The 18,137-nt window shown below is 43.1% G+C and overlaps 1 protein-coding gene across 1 annotated transcript in view; it reads right to left on the bottom strand.

Moving 5' to 3' along the window:
- Positions 1 to 619: 619 nt before the first annotated feature.
- The window catches only part of LOC146186016 (atrial natriuretic peptide receptor 1-like), a 250,043-nt gene continuing 232,525 nt past the window's right edge, over positions 620 to 18,137 (bottom strand). The window contains exons 20-23 of the mRNA XM_084607971.1: positions 14,426 to 14,600; positions 4,371 to 4,469; positions 1,135 to 1,226; positions 620 to 799 (exon numbers count right to left, since the gene is read on the bottom strand). Coding sequence (XP_084464097.1) covers positions 620 to 799; positions 1,135 to 1,226; positions 4,371 to 4,469; positions 14,426 to 14,600 — 546 coding nt within the window. The remainder of the gene's footprint in view (positions 800 to 1,134; positions 1,227 to 4,370; positions 4,470 to 14,425; positions 14,601 to 18,137) is intronic.

The following is an 18,137-nucleotide window of genomic DNA, read 5'->3' as shown; positions in this document are numbered from 1 at the left end:
AGTAATTATCTGTAACTTGCTTTAAGAAGTGTACAGCTTCACACGCTTGCAAAAATGGCTAAAACCGAAAAAGATACAGTAAAACCTCTGCTAAGGAGCCGTACTTATGTTGTGTAAACACCAATATATAAACCAAAGAAGAGGAAGTTATCTTAGGTCTTAATAGCGTGAAAATTTACATTCGGTAAAGAGCAGAACTTTAACTATAGAAAAGAGGCAATGCGAATTGTCATCTTAACTTATTGAATCATGGTGGGTTATTCAGTGCTTCCCTACGTATTTATATTCAATTGTCGTCACTCACGTGCTAGTGATCCATCAAATTTCAATTTGTGTTACTTATCCTACTGAAGCTAGTGCTCCAGAATGCAGCTGTAGTATTTTCGAATAAATAAATAAAAGATGGCCAAAAGTAGCCCCAGCAGGTGAATGATTAATCAAGGCGCACAAGTAAAAACACGCGCATTAAAAGCCCCACATTCTATAAACAAACCAATTCGAGTGTGCCAACAAGGGAATATTGCTGTCGGCATCTACGTCCCCGAATCCAGTTGAGTTTTCTTTCTTAAATATTCCCAAGAAACGAACCCAGTGCCCTAACGGTTGCTCAAATCTGTCATTAGATTGCTTTCTTCTGGCTTGAGAAGGTGCTTCTTTTGTTCAGCTTATTTGCAGAAGAATTGGCGGCTGCCATCATAACCGGAATGAGCTGAACAACTTTCTGTCTTGCTTGCAAGCAGCCCAAAAGGACATTCATGCACAGCTCAGGAAACTCCTTGCTGTCCAGATCAATTATGCACTTACACAAGCAAATCAAGTCGTCAATAGCAAATACAAAGTAATAAACATTTCAGGAGCTGCTTAGCTGTGAAGTAACTGCATAATAAATCAGCCTTTAAAACATGGTTGTCCGCTACCTGAACTGCAATGTTTTTACCATTTTACCAAGTATTTACGCTACAGGCTTGATGCCCATATGGCTATCAATTAAGCTTAAGAATACTATAGTTTCCCAACACATTGGCTACCGGAGGTCCATTCCATTTGCGACTATGATGAAATTGTCCTATTCAGGAATGCAATACACTAAAAAAATAAATAAAATAGAATATGAGATTGCGTGTGTGAACTTGCCTTCATTTCCACTTCGCCACGTAGCTCGAGTTGGAACGTTTTGAACGTGTCCAAAACTTCTTTTGTACAAGTGCTCACATGAATCTTCAAGGCTAAAAAAAAAGAAGAATTTGAAGCAATATAATCAGCTTTTATGCTAAACCAGTTTTCGGAATGCAAGCAGGTTCCGAAACAATATTCGTCCGCAGTGTTGGAAACATTTACGTAGCAGATATAAAAACGGCAGCACATCAGGATGGCATAACATGGGTGGCTTATACAGGGCTCGAGGACATACCGTTGCGCCACCACTCGGCAGCTCTGCGTGATGCACTAAGTAGGATAACGCGCGTTGAACTGCTGCTGTGCAATTGTTTCCTGTGCAGTTTAGTTGCACCCTAATGCTGAATTCACTATTTATTTATTATATTCACTTCGGTTTGGGCTTGTTTAACCTTAATCTGAAGTATTAGGCACATTCATTCAGCAAAACAGCACTTCAATGAGTTAGCTAGCTGCCGACACGTGGGCCCGGCCTTAAGTTTACTTGGACAAGAACGCAGACCGGCCAGCGTTGTTGTTGCCATTATGGAAGGAAATGAAGCTTCCACAAAACCAGTAAGTTGCAAGCTGTCAGTGAATCTCAATTATAACAATTCTTTGTTAGAGGAAGCAGAGCCGTCAGGCGCTTGACAGATGCTGAGCGCCTTCAAATTGCGATGGCGGAAGCGGTGCCGTTCACTTGCCCACTTAAACATAGTGAAACAGAGAAGTTGGATTGTAAGGAAGACGTGGCTTAGTGTTTATGGCAAATGTGAAGAATTGCTTCCTACGCAGGGAATTCTTGCGCACTGACTACCGTCATTGGCAATCTTGGTTCATGTGCACATATTTGTTTTCCCCACGCAGAGTATCTTTGCTGACGCATACCTCAGCATATCACTATATGTAATGATCTATTCCCAATTTATTCACCTGCTCCGACATTTGAAAGTACAACAGCACTGCAGACTACTCACCGAACTGTTTAGGGCGAAATCCATGGACGAAACCTTGCTCGCTAAAATGTCTGCTGCACACATGAGAATGAGCACTCGCTTCATTGCCCATTAAAATCTTGAATAAGGAAGATTCCGAGAGCTTACTTTTCGGATAACAGTGGCAGTTTAGGCTGGATTTCATCGCGTACGTCCGGATACAGAGTAATAACAGACCATGGAAACAGCTTATATAAACTTCAGCAACCTCAGCAGCGATGGAAGATCAAAAAGTGCAATGCTGCCACTCGTTATCAAGCAAAACTACAGAAAAAATGCGACTATTAGCGTTTAAAACGCACAAATTCATTTGAGCGTCTCCTCCAAAAGCAGTAAAAAGGGTCACGTGATCCCACTTGCTCCCCTAGGTCAACGCTAGAACCGCCGTTCCAGGGGTGGCGCTCGCGCCCAATACTAGTCGTGACGACTCTCTACCGAGACGCGGTGTCTGAACAGGAAGATATTTCACTGGAGCACACAAGTTATTCTATCTTTCTTAAGCCAGCTACATTGGACGTAGCGTGAGTGCATTGCGATCCCTTTGTGGAACGCTGGACTCATTTTATCACTATAGCGAGTGATGCACATGATGACACTGCTTCAATGACGTACGACGAAACTGATGCTCTTTTGTTCGGGGTTGGAGTAGTTGCAGACATACTAAGCCATAGAGATTAAAATACCGCAAATAAGACGCCTTGTAATACGCAAGAACATAATCTCTAAAATGTAGCCTAGAAGGTCCGTTTACGTCTATCGTGCCGTACGCTACAATGGCAGAAATATTCAAAATGAAACTGCTGTTCGACATGACCAAAAGCATTCTGAGAGTAAGGAAGACTTGTGTCTAGCCAATGGTCCAAATTTGCAATCCCAAGCTACTTTTGTAGCATGTTATGTCATCCTGAATGCGTTCCGCATTGGTACCGGAAGGAGACTTATTTGGATCATGCCGTTGCGCTTCGAAATAGATTTTGCACATGATGCAACAAGAAATTAACTTGGCCCATCTTACCTTAAAACGTGATAACAAATATAACACCATGAAGGTGAAAGAAAGGTCATGAATATTAGGCGAGTACTAACTTCACATTTCTGATACGTCGTTTGCCTACTTGTAACATTTGCTTTGATATTTGAATGTATGGTGTTTCTAAGCGCATTTTGTTTTTTGTTTTTTTTTTGCTGTTGTACCACGTAAAAAAAAACTATTCCGAAGCGCTACCGTTCTATAGATGTTCTTTACCCGTCCTAACACCAAACATCTATCGGATGTCATTACACGCTGAGAGATTTCGAATATGGTTACCTGTTTCACGTGTAGTTCTTATTACACTGCCAAACTAAAGTGTCTCATTTCCTACCCACGACAGCACATTTCTTATTGATAAATTATCCTTGGCCTGAACATTAGCGTACTTTACTGTACAAGCTATAAAGCGTACACAGGATCTCATCCTAAAATAATTACTACCGATTACGTTATGAGGTTATATTACACTCACTGCTCAGAAGAGTTGAAACAAATGCCCTAAGTGGCGATTGCTCAAGGTGGAGCAACATCTAGCATGCAAATTTCTATATCTTTACGAAGACCGACTGAAATAGAGACCTGCACAGAAAGCAGGGTTTTATGGAACCGCGTGCGCCAACTTCCGTTACCTTTCTCGCCGTTGGGGGCGCTCGGTTGACCTGTTCGTCTGCCATTATTATTATTATCATTAAATTACAAATTTTTTTACCAAACCGTAACTAAATTAAAAAAAATAAACTTTGTCCGAGTTATACTTCAATAACTTTGCCTTTTTGTATTTTAGCGGAAAGTGTTTATTTTTATAACGTTTTTCTCTCGCGAGAGGACATACCGCGATTCCGCTTTGTGCAACGGCACTGCAGTTACCCGCCGCGCATGCGCAGAACAGGTGCTTGTGCATTGCAGCGTGGACAGATAAACTATAATGACGAATAAAAATGACACAACTAATAGACCCTTCTTATGAACAGGTTTACAGTAGCGCCAGGCTGACCGTAGTGCTCTTTCCCTAGCGGCGAAGGTTACGAACAAGAAGGTGCGCGCTGGAGCAGTGCTATCTGTGCAGGTCTTTATTTCAGTCGGTCTTAATATTTACCACTTTTTTTTTTCAGCATCTTCTGCTAGGTAACCGCTAGAGTATTGCGTATTCGTATGAGGAAAAAGGACTTCGTCTTTATAATACATACGTAGTCCATTGGACTCCATTCTCGAAGCTGTGTTCACAGTGTCGCCGAAAAGGCAATACCTCGGCATCTTCAAGCCTACAACACCGGCCGCACAAGGACCTGCAAACGAGATCGCGTTTAAACCAAACTATTACACGCATTTTCAATGCACACAGAGATCAACCAAGAATCTAACTAGTGGGAAAGATACGCTTCTTCCAAAGTAAATCGTTGTGAAGCACAAGCACGTAAAAAGTACACATTTAGTACTGGCCATCTTTCATTGCAGCTGTTCTCTTATGGACAGAAGCTTCGCTTATGGCATTCAGATGCAACTACTCAGTGAAATGACGATATACTCATCTGGCTCACAGCTATCGCACTAAGAAGTTCTGTGCAAAAGACTAAGCAATGAAGAGAATCGGATTACATGTGATCAAAAATTTAGACAATCAGTATTGCTCTTGCATAGATATTTGTCGGGCTAATATGAATTAAATGTAATGAATTGCAATTGGTACTTAACTGGCCTTGTTGTTAACTCTGTTTTTAAGCGTTTCGAGCTTGCACCCAAAATATACATTAAGTGATATCAACGCAGTTGTAAGAATAATGAGGAAAACGTGCTTCAGTTCACCTATCTGACTTATTTGGTCGATAGATTTTGAATGCATTAAAGTACATTTTAATCGTTTGATATAACGCACTCGATTGAAGTTGACTCAAAGGAGCTGGTGGGAGTAATAGACCAATCTTTATGACAGCGTAGTATAAAAACCTATTTTGTGGGTCTGCAAAATTTCCAGCTCCTCTGAAGAAGAGAAAGTAGCTTTTCTCGGTCGTGTAGTCTTAAATATCAAATTCTTTCATATATATTGGCGTTATGGCAGTTGTTTCCATCCGAATCAGGTAAGTTTACAGCCCATTTGTGTGCACCCAAACCTCTGGACCTTAGCGATCCTTCGCTCAATCGTGTCTGTTCATCATTTATCCATCGGCTATCCACTGCGTTTTTTTCATCCTCTTCTACCCTCGCTTCTGCTCTTACTTGCCGCTGCTTTTAACTTCCAACAAAAGAGTTCGTTCTTTACTGCGCCTTGCGTTCGGAGTTCCGAAGCTGCCTTCAACCAATCCCGATATTTACGTTGCGTTCTCTCCTTATCTTCTATCACTGCCTCTTCTTCTCACCTGGTCATAGCGAAGTATTTGCCAGAGAGCATTATGCATTAAGAACAGGGTGTCTGCACAAGTACCAGTTTTTGTAGTTGCTAGTAAAGAGCGCATACTAAGCGCATTCCATTAAAAAACACACACAATTGAGACCTATTGAGATCTGTAAATTGTTCCATTTGGTTCCAAATGGACCCAAATGGATATTAAATGGGACTCAATTGAACTCAATTGGACATTGCTCTCGAATGGGTTAGTCCAATTCGATTAAACAAAAGGTTCTGCAAATACCAGTTGAGCATTCCAAATGGCTCCAATTGGGCGTAAAAGTTCAACGGATTTTCCAAACGGTGCTCAAACTTGCAATTGCAAATCATCTGCCAATTGTGCTTCCCCATTGGATATTCTAATTAGGTTTGAAAATTCCAGTCATCCCCCGAGATAGCAAATTGTATCGTATATCTCCCAAATGAATAGCTGGTTGGCCTAAAAAAACTATGGCACGTGCACAGTATGGGGCGATTGTCATTCATTTCTCAGCGTTCGCGCCACAATTTGTTGCATGTTGGTAGCGGCGGTCGTGAAAAATTTGTTACGCTAGTTTAACGTTAGGGTAGTACATGTACAGCCTAAGAATGGATATAGGCTCTTAGCCGCGTGTAGTGGCCGGGAGCAGGTGTCGGTCAGCGACTGTCAAAGCTCCATTCGTGAGCTGTTGTCGTATAAAGCGGAGCCGGCCAATACGCGAGCCGGCACTTGCCGCCATGGCAAAGCTTCCCCCCGCCGGCCGCGCGGTTTTGTTCAAAGTTCAGTATTTCATCGCAGTGGGGGGGTTTAAATAAGGTTTTACTTAGATACAAGTGTAATCTATGTAAAGAAAGTAACAATGTTCAGTAAAATACAGTGTTAATTTATTATGGCAAATTCTTTTTTGCGCATGGAACTTAGTGTTTGCGCTGTAGTTTCGCACCACGTCGTGCCGCCATTGGCGACTGTGTCCTGCCGCGGCTCGCGGCAGCAGTTATTTTCTTCTCTTTTTTTTTTTTTGCGAGTGCACGCAGTATGCTAGGATACCTTCACCTATCTGTGTGCGCTGCAAGAAGAACAATTACTTAGTTGTGCCAATTTCTAGCGTGAAAGGATAACGTTTATAGCATGTTTATAGCCCTTGTTTATAACCCTTGGCGCAACAGTGGTTCACGGCGTAACACATCAGGGTGGACGACCACGGCGAAAGCGACCACGTTTGGAAGTGAGTACTGCGATCGAGTTTCGTGGAAATCTACACAGCGAAGATTATATGAATATGTATGCGTAACAGAACAGTGACTCTACTACCACATTTTAACGTGAGAACATTAAGGAGCTCGTTACACCGAAAACCAGGCGTAGTAGGCGCGGTGGCGTCCGTGTATGTTGAGTACCATAAAGAAGGCGAAGGCGTTCGTTAAACAGACGGTCTTCAAATAACTAAGCTGTTTTTCTTTAATATGCTTGGCATCGCAAGTGACGTGCTCCGTTATTCTAATTTCACTTAAAGTAAGTTGCCGGTTTCAGTGGTACAGCCTACACTGCAGCGGACCACAGTGAAAAATAAAGCATAAATGCCCCTGTACAACGTGATACCCACCCAAGCTAGCGAGCTTTAAAGTGGTTGTGCACCATTACAAACAACAGCATTTCCGATAGCGATTGCCTTTTCTAATCTTGAAATTATTGAGGCGCGTGTTATTATCAGCTTATTTTAACTTAGGTATGACCTGTATGATACTGTCTTCTGAACTGTTTAGCTTATTTTTTTCTTCGCAATGTAACATCGATTCATGTACTGTTTGCATTTGGTTGTTGTAGTCAGGGCGGCTTTCCCCAAAGAAAACAAGTAGTTCCTTTGCAAGTAATTATTTATCTTGTTTCCTATTTAGGTCTGGGGATAAATCTAAGAACTGCTGACGCCGTGGGCTCATGTTTGTAGATTCGTAATTCTGTTAATAAATTACTCGAATGTATTATGTGAAAGGTGCTTTATGTGATTGTTCCAGCAGCGATGCCACATTTTGGATGACACGGCCATAACCCCAGTTGGATCCAATTGGGTTTCAAAATTCAATCGGAACCATTTGAGTTTCAAACACCACTGGAGCCAACCGGAACCAGTTGGTTTTGTTCAATGGGAACCATTTGGCTAGTAACCAATTGGGATAGCCAAATGATTCCAATGGTGGCCAGAAATCAATCCCAATAAAATGACAATTGCTTTTTTTTTTATACTGGGATAGCTTAAATGCGACGAAGTGGTTACAGCGACACCGGCTTCCGTTCTACTACTCGTTTATTGACCTACCGTGATTACATGGTAGACCCCATTTTGTCAAGCCTACTGTCCCAAAAGAGAGCACGCTTTTTTTTTGCTGTTCGCAAGAGCACCTTACGAAGTGCGTCCACACGATTTGTGCAAACAGCTATATTTGTTTACAATGTGCTTTGTCAATTCGCATGGTGCTTGTGCTTGTCGCCTATCAAGTTCTCCTCGTTATTTGTAATTACTGAGAGCAATTTTGGTTTTGGTCATCGCAGTCCACCGAGGAAACGCGGAAACGCAGCTCGTTGAAAAGCTAAGCCAAGAAAAATTCAATTGCACTGCCTTCGAGCCAACATCACCCGAGAGGCGAGTGACTGTGAAAGGGGCCGCGCTTCGACCCTGTCCTAAATCCCCCAATTCCCAGGACACACTCGCCAAAGCGCCGGCAGGCTTAGTCTCCGATTGCTCGAATGCCACACTGCTGTAAGCGGCACAATGTTCGCTTTCTCCGAAGGGGAAACATTCAGAAATAGAGAACATCACTTTCCCGATTAGAAAGAGGGAAAGAAAGGGGTTGAGTTAATTTTCTTTATTTAGCCGTTTTTGTATGTCGAGGAAATAAGAGAGTGGGGATCCGCCCATCGGCGACGACAGAGACTGATGCCTCCTCTTTTCCCGTATACTCACGGCGTGGCGCCACTCGGCAGTAGATGGCGTGCTCCACGTTTATGCATTTCGACCGTGTCATGCCACACATTGACAACAGCGGCGGGTAGCCCGCCAGCCTAATGACCATTTAAGCGTCAAGTAAGTTGTGAGGGACAGCAACATGGAGGGATTAATTAGAACGATTTCGAACCCACTGGGCTTATTAACGCGCGCTGACATATAAGAGCCCCCGGCTCTTTTGAACGTCGCCTCCGCCGAAAACCTGCTGCTGCCTGCAGGCTATACCATAAAGCAAACTTCACGGTGGGGATGAAACCAAAAAGGTAGAGTTCTAGCGTTTCGGTTGGTTTAGCGCTGAACTTCACAAGTGCTAAGCGACCGCATGCTTAAAATTTATCGTATGCGTTGCGCTTAGTTGCAGTCTCGTACGCGGGACTGACGTTAACCATCTACTGAAGAATTGCTGCCAACCTCATCATTGTCAGCCTGTCTATTACGAGTGCTAGACAAATGCATTTTAGACATCTTGCCAGTCGAACTTATCCTGTCCCTGTTGCGACCATCATAAAATCGCACATATCCTAATGTGATCCGTCCTGTTCATTTAATTCTGCTCTTGCTTTACTTTTATTGAAACCGAGCTCATTACCTTATCCTGCCTCACCCTTTTCTTCATTTCTTGACTTTATATTTATTAAAACCCAAATGACTCTGAGTAGGGGTTTAACATCAGGGTAGGAGAGGTCTTACATAAGCATCATTTGGTGCCGTTTTATTTTCACATACACTGGGCTCCTTCTTTGCTCTCTACGCTACACCTATGATTTTTTTCTCCATTCCTTGCTGCGTTGTATGCAACTAAAGTTCGATCCTTCTCGTGATTTTCCACGTTCTTGCCCAATATGTGAGCACTGGTAAGAGACCGCTGTTGTATGCTTCCCGCTTTAAGGAATATGGTGATCTATAATTGAAGACGGAATTGAGCACTTCCGTAGGAAAAACAAAACAAACCAGAAAAAAAAAAACAAAAAAAAACAGGGCAACCGAAGTACATAGAACCAGCGCGCTCTGTGGACCTGCTTTTCCTCGTTTTGTAGTTTTTTCTAGTAGAGCGTCAAAATTTCAATCAAAATGTATATTAACCAGCCTCCATTGCTGCTTTGTTTATAAGTCAAGCTATGGAACAGCCAGTCTGGAAACATTCCGCACATTCTTATTCTCTACACGCTGATTCATTTCACTTTTTTTTATAACGTTATCTATTGCCTAGGGAATAAAGAAGTATGTAAAAAGGGTGTCGTTTTCGATTGCCTATGGAGAGGACGTACAGCCTTCAGGGTATTTAGTATCGCGCGAGGTACAACTGCCCGGAGCTGCTGCTTCGGAATACGGAGAACAGACTGCACTGAAATAGAGAGGCTACGATTACTATTCTTGCTGCTGAAGGTAGTATCATCTGGTAGGCTGTTCTGATTAACGTGAAGCAATCCTCTCAGTCATCCCTTGTAATGTATCGAAGCCCCCCAAAATCTGCGATTAATCGTTGTACCCGCTATACACTCAAGCATGCCCAAGAAATCACTTACAGTCGCTACCCACAAAACATTGATTTAGGGGGCTTTCGTTATCAGAGTTATAAGAGAATAATTACTCATTTGTAACCACCTAAGTTGAGACATACTGCACAAAGTAAAACTATACGGCTTTCAAAGAAACCTTCTTCGTTGAACAATTCGGCCTGCTGACGAATCCGAACTATGATGTCAAAGTTCAGTTTAGGTTGCGCGAGGGATGAAACTACTGCCATAGAATCACTCATTCGGAGTTTAAATCACTACAACGTTAAGCTAGCCTAACTCATGAACAGGAATCACAACGGTTGAAAAAGCAACAACTGCATCGCAGTTTTTTTTCTTCTAACCTGCCACGTAAACTTGTAATCGCCATAGTAATCGCTGAGCATTTAAAACCGAAACGGGCGACAAATATAAACTCAATTAAAACTATTTATTATTCGTAGACGAATACCACGTGGTAATCCGTATACATCAATGGCTTACCTATCAATGACAATAACAAGAATGCAACCAGTCTAGTGTCTATATATCTTTATAAGTTCGAAATGCTACACTTGTGCTCGTGTTGTAGAGGGATCACTGGTTTTTTCACTTGTGGTTATTGAGCTTGTTCTGTGACCATCAGTGCCGCAATGAGAAATAGAAAAGGGGTATGGATAAGTAGCGTGTCCTGCGCGTGCTAGGTGCCAGCAAGGATTCTTGGTGCCTATACGTCACTTGACCTCACTCCTGCAGTGGCTTGGATGAGCATACAGCCATGAAATGTATCCCCTATCTGCATAGATGTAATCTATGCATACACTGCAGCCACCAATACATTTTACACTGTAAACTATAAGGAGCTAAGGCAGCCAAGCTGCAAAGAAATGCATCCAAAAAATGGCTGTTGCAGTACTACGTCGCTCCTCCGACGAATCCTATTAGGGAGAGGAGAGTAATCAGAAGTAGTCAAGCAATTTCGGCTCACCTTCCTCTTAATTTCAGAGGTGCTTGCTGTAAACTCAGACGATTCCTGGCAGCACCAGTTTTACACATTTTTATGTGGAGGGTTGGAGCACCAGGCACGAACTCTAGCCGATGGCAATGTTAACGTATGCCAATTCTGCTTGTGTAAGTATTGTACGTACCTATCAGTGATGGCTGAGTGACCATCGCCGTGTGCAATTATTACCTTTTTATATCTTTTCGATGTAATTTAACTTTATGCCTGCAATAATATGGTGTTTCATGTCAATGCGAGAAACATAAACCCCGGCACTCCATGCAGTCTCGCATGCCAGTTTTCATTTAAATAGTTCGATCATTTGGCTTACAGGAATCTGAATATTCTGATCGACCCGATCGGGAAACGCTTGAAAAACATCTGATTTCATGCTCTTAGCTGCGTCCACCTACTACTTGATGTAATATTTGAGTGGCAGTAATTGAGATGCGAGTGGAGGTAAACAAAATTTGTCACTAATGATCTACAAAAGCTTTCTTCTGCATTATGCATATTGAGACGCTGTCTATAAAAAAACAGGGCTATAGAAAACGATAGTTTCGCGTTGTATGCTTGTTGTCAGCTACTTTATGTTGCTGATCGATTCCTCATTGGAATATTTGCTATTCAGTAGTGACGCTCATCGTACGTTCTGCTGACAAAAATCGAAGAGGCTTTAAGCTCACTGCTTTCAGCGCAATTGCAACGGGGAAAGGAAATTTATTCACAAATCCCACACTCCGTGTTAACATGGTGAGAAAGCTTCGAGCGCGGACCAATCGTTAAATAAAGGACATTTTTGCTGGTCTTGTTCACAATGAAAGAAACGAAGCGAAGGTTAGTTATATACATTGCATGGTCTAACATAAGCAGTGACAGCATACTTTAGAGCTCTTCACGTAATTGCTGAACTCCCAAGCATTACCTTTCATCTCAAATACAGGGCTCTATATAAACCCACGTTATAGGCAGCCATAGTTAGTGCATTGTTGATCACAGTGTTTTCAAATGCGCTCTTACCTTAATGGAATGTTCAAATTAAATACAATGTGGCACCAAGTACCGATAAGGAACGGCTTTCTAATCCTAAAATGACCGCTCTAACCGAAAATGCGAATTAGGCGCTCCAGAGTTTCGGTTTCGAGTTGCATATACTCCTCAGTATACAGCCATAAACTACCCCGCTATATTGAAGACTACCCAAGACCAACGTGAAACTTCGAATTACAGAAGAAGCACACACGTGCCTGCATGGTCTAGGAGTAATCTGTTTGACGAACATACAAGGGCCCCGCTGTGTCACCCCCAGAGGCCGAATTCCAAGGAGAGTGCATTCGTCGACACTGATTTCTTTTTTTTTCTTTTTGTGCCGCGAATCCAGCAGGCTACGTTGCCCCAACATCGATTCCTTGTCGAAAACACGCATTTTTCAGTGAGGACTTCAAAGTTTGAAACGCTGGAGGGAATATTTAAAACCCAAATGTTCTGAGCAAAGAATTCGTCAGCTGATACAATTGAAATGTCAGTAAAAACTAGATAAAGCCAGGGTATTCATTTTACTTTCTCACTAAAGGAGTGAGGCAAGGCTGCATACTGTCGCCCTGCCTATTTAACCTATATGCAGAGTGCATCATGAGGAAGGCCGGTCTGGACGAGTCTTCAGCTGGAGTGAAGATTGCTGGAAAACGTATCAACAACCTTAGATATGCGGATGATACCATTTTAATGGCAGAAAGTGAAGCGGAACTCAAGAGACTTCTGATGCGCGTACAAGAAGAGAGTGAGAAGTTTGGGCTTAAACTGAACATTAAAAAGACAAAGATCATGGCGTCTTGCCCTATCAAATCCTGGAGCATCAAGGGACAAGAAGTGGAAGCTGTGACAGATTTTCTCTTCATGGGCTCCAAGATTACCTCGGAAGGAGACTGCAGCCATGACATTAGGAGACGCCTGCTTCTGGGAAAGAGAGCAATGGTTAGCCTTGACCGCCTAGTAAAGAGCAGAGACATTAGTCTGCCAACCAAGATCCGTATAACTCGTGCTATGGTCTTTCCAGTTGTGATGTATGGATGCGAGAGTTGGCCTGTGAAAAGGGCTGACCGCCGAAGAATTGACGCGTTTGAATTGTGGTGCTGGCGAAGACTCTTGAGAGTTCCTTGGACTGCCAGAAGATCAAATCAGTCAATATTGTCGACCATAAACCCTGACTGCTCATTGGAGGGTCAAATTCTAAAGTTAAAGCTCAGCTACTTTGGTCATCTGATGAGAAGAGAGGAGTCGCTGGAGAAAGATTTGATGTTGGGAAGGGTTGAGGGTTGCCGGAGAAGGGGTAGGCAGCGAACGCGATCGTTAGATGGCATCCTCGAGGCACTGCAGATGAAGTTATGTGATGTTAGAAAGATAGTGAGAGACCAGAAAGCGTGGCGTGACATGGTCAATAGGGTCACGAAGAGTCGGACACGACTGAACGACTGAACTGAACTGAACTGAACTGATTCATTTTACTAAAGAATGTTATTTCATGACGTGGAGCCAAGAGTCTCTGTAAATTTATGTGTAACTGAGCTGTCTAAAATCAATATTGGTTTACATTTTTAATCCCCTTTCTAGCCTTGCCTCCCAGCTTATGCGGTTGGGCATATGTCCTCTATAGCTGTTCATGGTTTTATGGCTGGGTTTAAATATTTATTTTACTCACATCATCATTTCATTGTATTAATTGCTGTTTTTAAAAGATTCTATCCCAGAGTATTCGAATTAGGATATCATCTGCTGCATCTACTCAATTCGTGAAGTCACGGGTCGAAATCTATTCCAAAAGGGTCAATACTTTTTTGCTTCTTTTCGAGTGAGGGTTTGCAGGAGTGGAGGCTACACCTTGGCCGTAGTTTCTGGATCTTTGAATTTGGTAAGGATTAAGCATAACACGAATGCATTTGTAGAAGGCTCAGATTGAACTGCTTTAAATAATTACTCTCCTCTAGTTTTATAAGTTGTCAATGCTCGGGAGATATCTATGTGCCATTATCCTACATAGCTATTTCACATATGCAGTATGATTGATATTAGGCCTCAACATAATTTTCCTTAGCCAGCCATGGTTAAGGTCACCAGCGTACAAAGGGCAATAAGCCCAGCTCATTAGTTTCCGAAAACCGTTTTTCAATAATATCCCAGCATATAATGTCGCACATCCACCCACAATTACAATTAGGGTAGTCATGGTTGCCTTAACTGTGGTTAAGAGTCCGGTATATGAACGGCAGAAATTTTACTAGACTGCAGTCCTTCTTAGAAGACTTTACAGCTCTCTAATCGTAAGTGGCAAATCGAACACCAAGCAATCACTTCATGAACATGATGAGAAAGACATTCTCACCGGTATGAATACCGATTCGCAGGTTGAGCTGCTCTCCTGGTCGATGTCGTATCTTGAACGAAAGCACCTGCTTCAGGAGTGCCAATGACATGCGGGCAATTTCCCGGGCATTCATGATGCCGTTTCTAACGGGCAATCCCGACACAACCATATATGCGTCGCCTATTGTTTCTACCTGTAAAAGGAAAAACAAATAGTGAATATGCGAGTGAAGCCAAGTTTTCCACCCTACCCCTTCAGCTGCGTCAAGAGTGTCACTTTCCGAGCATTTTTCAAGGGCTGCTTACTCTGAGCCGGCAATGCCTGCCATATCGGCAATGGTTCCTCATGTACCAAGTAACCCCCTGATTTATTTATTTACCCACAGCGCCACATGTGGCATTGCAGTGGGGGGGGGGGGGGGGGGGGGGGGGGGGGGGGGGGGGGGGGGGGGGGGGCTGTACAGTAATACAAAGCATAAGAAAAAACAGTTACAAAGACGATGCAAACACTTCATTGTCAGATATATGAACGCAGGATGAAGACAGGGCGTTCCATTCTCAAAAAGTGTCTAGAAAAAATGACGATTTAAACAAGTCAGTTCTCGCTCTGAATTCACGCACTTTATAATCATGATTCTAACTTCAGAAATAGGCAATGGAATGTCTTTAGAGCCGAACGACCCAAGTTAATGACATGAATCAGCAGCCCGGCCATATTCATACGTAATAAAGCCCCCCCCCCCCCCCCCCCCCCCCCCATCCCTCCCTCGCTCACTTTTCTATTGACAAGTACAAGTGCGGAATAAGTAAACAGAGAACGTTATCTACTTCTAACAATTTTCACGTGTTCACGCTTTACACTCGGCAGCCTTGGTATTGCGCAGGTGAGTAGCAGACCCCCAGTGCTCTTTGGTTTGGGCTAATAATGTTTTGTTCTGTCTGATACAGAATGTCTGCTCGAAATTAAAATGAAAAAGCGTACTCCGTTTGCTCATGTCCGCGCCTGTCCACAGCGCCACGCGATGCTGGCATTATAAGCCTTGGTAAGGCTGGCTCAAGGCGAACGTAATACCTTTCTGTCTGTTTGTACGGCTTTTATAAATGATATTTGTTCAGGGAAATGAAGTCTTCTTGAGACGGCTTCAGATGCGTTTCTCGCCCATATGCAAACGCTGTCTAGACTGCTTAAACGTGCCGCCTCAATAAAGGTGGAAAGCTCATTAAGAGGCTTCGTATTTCCAGATTACAGAAAGGTGAAAGATTCTGAATAGAAGTCACTATTGTGTTTTGTTTAAAAGCCCTATAGCTCTGCTATAAGAATAATCAAGATTCAGAGGTTACCACAGCACACTTCCTTGTTTTACAGCAAGAATTGAAGCTTTTAGTGCGATCGTGTAGACTTTTATAACCTTTCCGAATAAAGCTTTCCGAACTTTCGACACTCGCGTGCGAAGGAATGGGACATAAGAAAGTTAACGAGAAAGGCGCAAATAACAGCCGAATTACAAAAAGAAAATTACATTCGTCATGTAAACTGTTGCTACGTAATGAAGGCCTTACCGCCTTCACTAGTTCCTCTCTGACGCCAAATATATATCGTTGCAATAATTATTTAGGCGGTTAAAGCATTTCTATTAAGAAGAGATCAGAGGTGGGCCTGGACCTAAATTTCGAGCCCGAGCCTGGCCCGAGCCTGGCCCAGTGTCGACGTTAAAGACCCGAGCCCGGCCAGGCCCGACTCTTAAAGGGCCTGAGCCCGACCTGGCCAGGCCCAGCGCTCAGATTTAAGGCCTGGACACGGCCCGACCCGTCATGCTATAATCGCAGTTGAAGCAACGATAAAAAAGGAAGTAATTATCCAAAGTATAGAAATGTTGAGTTCTCACATTTTAAATGACAAAGCTGCTGAATATATAGACGCACAGTTTATACCTATAATTAACTTATAGTGCAAAAACAACTGGCAGCTTTTTTTTTTTCGAAAAAGCTGCCGTGCACCTACTATACACACAAATGTAATCGAAGTACTTAAGATCCTGATTCAGTCAGCATTTCAGAATTCAACACTGAGTTGCCCGAAAGGAATTCACAACAGCTATGTTATTAGGTCCGCTTCTTTGATATTTGAAACATTTCTCAGAATTCTTCTTCTCATTTAATTATACCAGGAAAGTGACAAAGAAGACCGAGAGGCCAACTCATGTGCACAAGCCGTGCAGGAAGATTTTGAGACTGAATTTTGAAGACGCAGGTCGCATTTTGATGAATTGACGAACATATAGGGCAATGTGTAACTTTGAAGGACAATTTTTTTATTGTTTGCCGCTCTTTTCGATTCTGCTTAACTGTTTATGCCCATTTCCTTGATTAAAAGTAGTCGCGAGACTACATATACATCTTCGGTCTTTCAACCAACTGATATGTTTTGAACGAAGCTAGAACAGCCCACTCCACTGGTCAAGCGAAATTTTTACTATATGAGTAAATTTTTGTTCTTTACTCTGAATCCGAGACGCGCCATGAATTTTTGCCGGTGCCTCTTCTGATCTAAATGAAAACGGCAGCAGTTGATAGAATCTCCACCCGACAGTTCACCATGCACTCACGTCAGGTCGCGCTACACCTGATTAAAACATTTAAAGGCACATTGCATAGTCTGGTAAATATATTTTTGTACAAAACTTAGAGGTAAAAAATGTTGAAGTGTACCCGAAGCTTCATTCGACCGTGCGCGTGCACGGCCGCACTGACGAAGGAGCGCGCGCGTGAGCGGATTGTTGACTGTATTTTATTCCTCGTACACGATAAATGTTCGATGTTGATTACGGACTTTGTATAAACCATAAGGGGCGAAATGTTAGGACCTGCCGGTTGCAACTGACGCGGGCGAAGTTAAAAGCGAGCGCGCGTTTCCCTTGCGCGCGAACGGCTGTAGCGGAGGAGCAGCAGTGGGGCGGTGGCGACCCCACCGACGCGCGGCGGGCGGTGGAAACAGACCCCATTGGAGAGGCCGTAAGAAAAGAGAAGCGCTCTCTCCCTCGGGACCAGCCGTGATATAACCAACTTTAAAGGGTTCATGAAAAGCTATTTACTTAAACTAGAGAACGCGCGCGAGCAATAGGTATCCCATAAATCATCTGCGCAACTAAAAAACATTAGCTGGAGTTTAGCTTTAGTTAAACCCGGTGAGTTGCGTAAGCAAAGCCGACGTAGCTTCCCTTTGTGTTCTTTATTTCTTCTTCTTCTTCTTCTTCTTCTTCTTCTTCTTCTTCTTCTTCTTCTTCTTCTTCTTCTTCTTCTTCTTCTTCTTCTTCTTCTTCTTCTTCTTCTTCTTCTTCTTCTTCTTCTTCTTCTTCTTCTTCTTCTTCTTCTTCTTCTTCTCCTTCTTCTTCTTCTTCTTCTTCTGCGGCGCGGCGTGGGCATACCGACTGCGTTAACCCGAGGGCTTGAAGAGGGGCCCCATTTGCGGTCGCTCTAAGGTCAAACGCGGTTACCGGACGGGTTTGCGCGACGGGCTGAAACCTGGCGTAGTATTGCTTTAGCAACGCACCGAACATATCGGTGATCGAAAATGATGCCCCTGCTCTCCCTCCTCAACCTAGCGCATGTCTACACGCAAGGAAAAAAAGAAAAAAAAAACAGAAGAAAACAAGTCGCAACGGCGCCTCACCACGCCCCTCCTGTCTGCGCAACTTGCGAGCGATCCAATGCGCGGATACCCACAGCAAACT

This window comes from Amblyomma maculatum, chromosome 6 (genome assembly GCF_055883805.1).
Source record: "Amblyomma maculatum isolate TAMU_Amacu chromosome 6, ASM5588380v1, whole genome shotgun sequence".
Classification (NCBI taxonomy): Eukaryota; Metazoa; Arthropoda; class Arachnida; order Ixodida; family Ixodidae; genus Amblyomma; species Amblyomma maculatum.
This window is presented reverse-complemented; position numbering and strand designations above follow the sequence as displayed.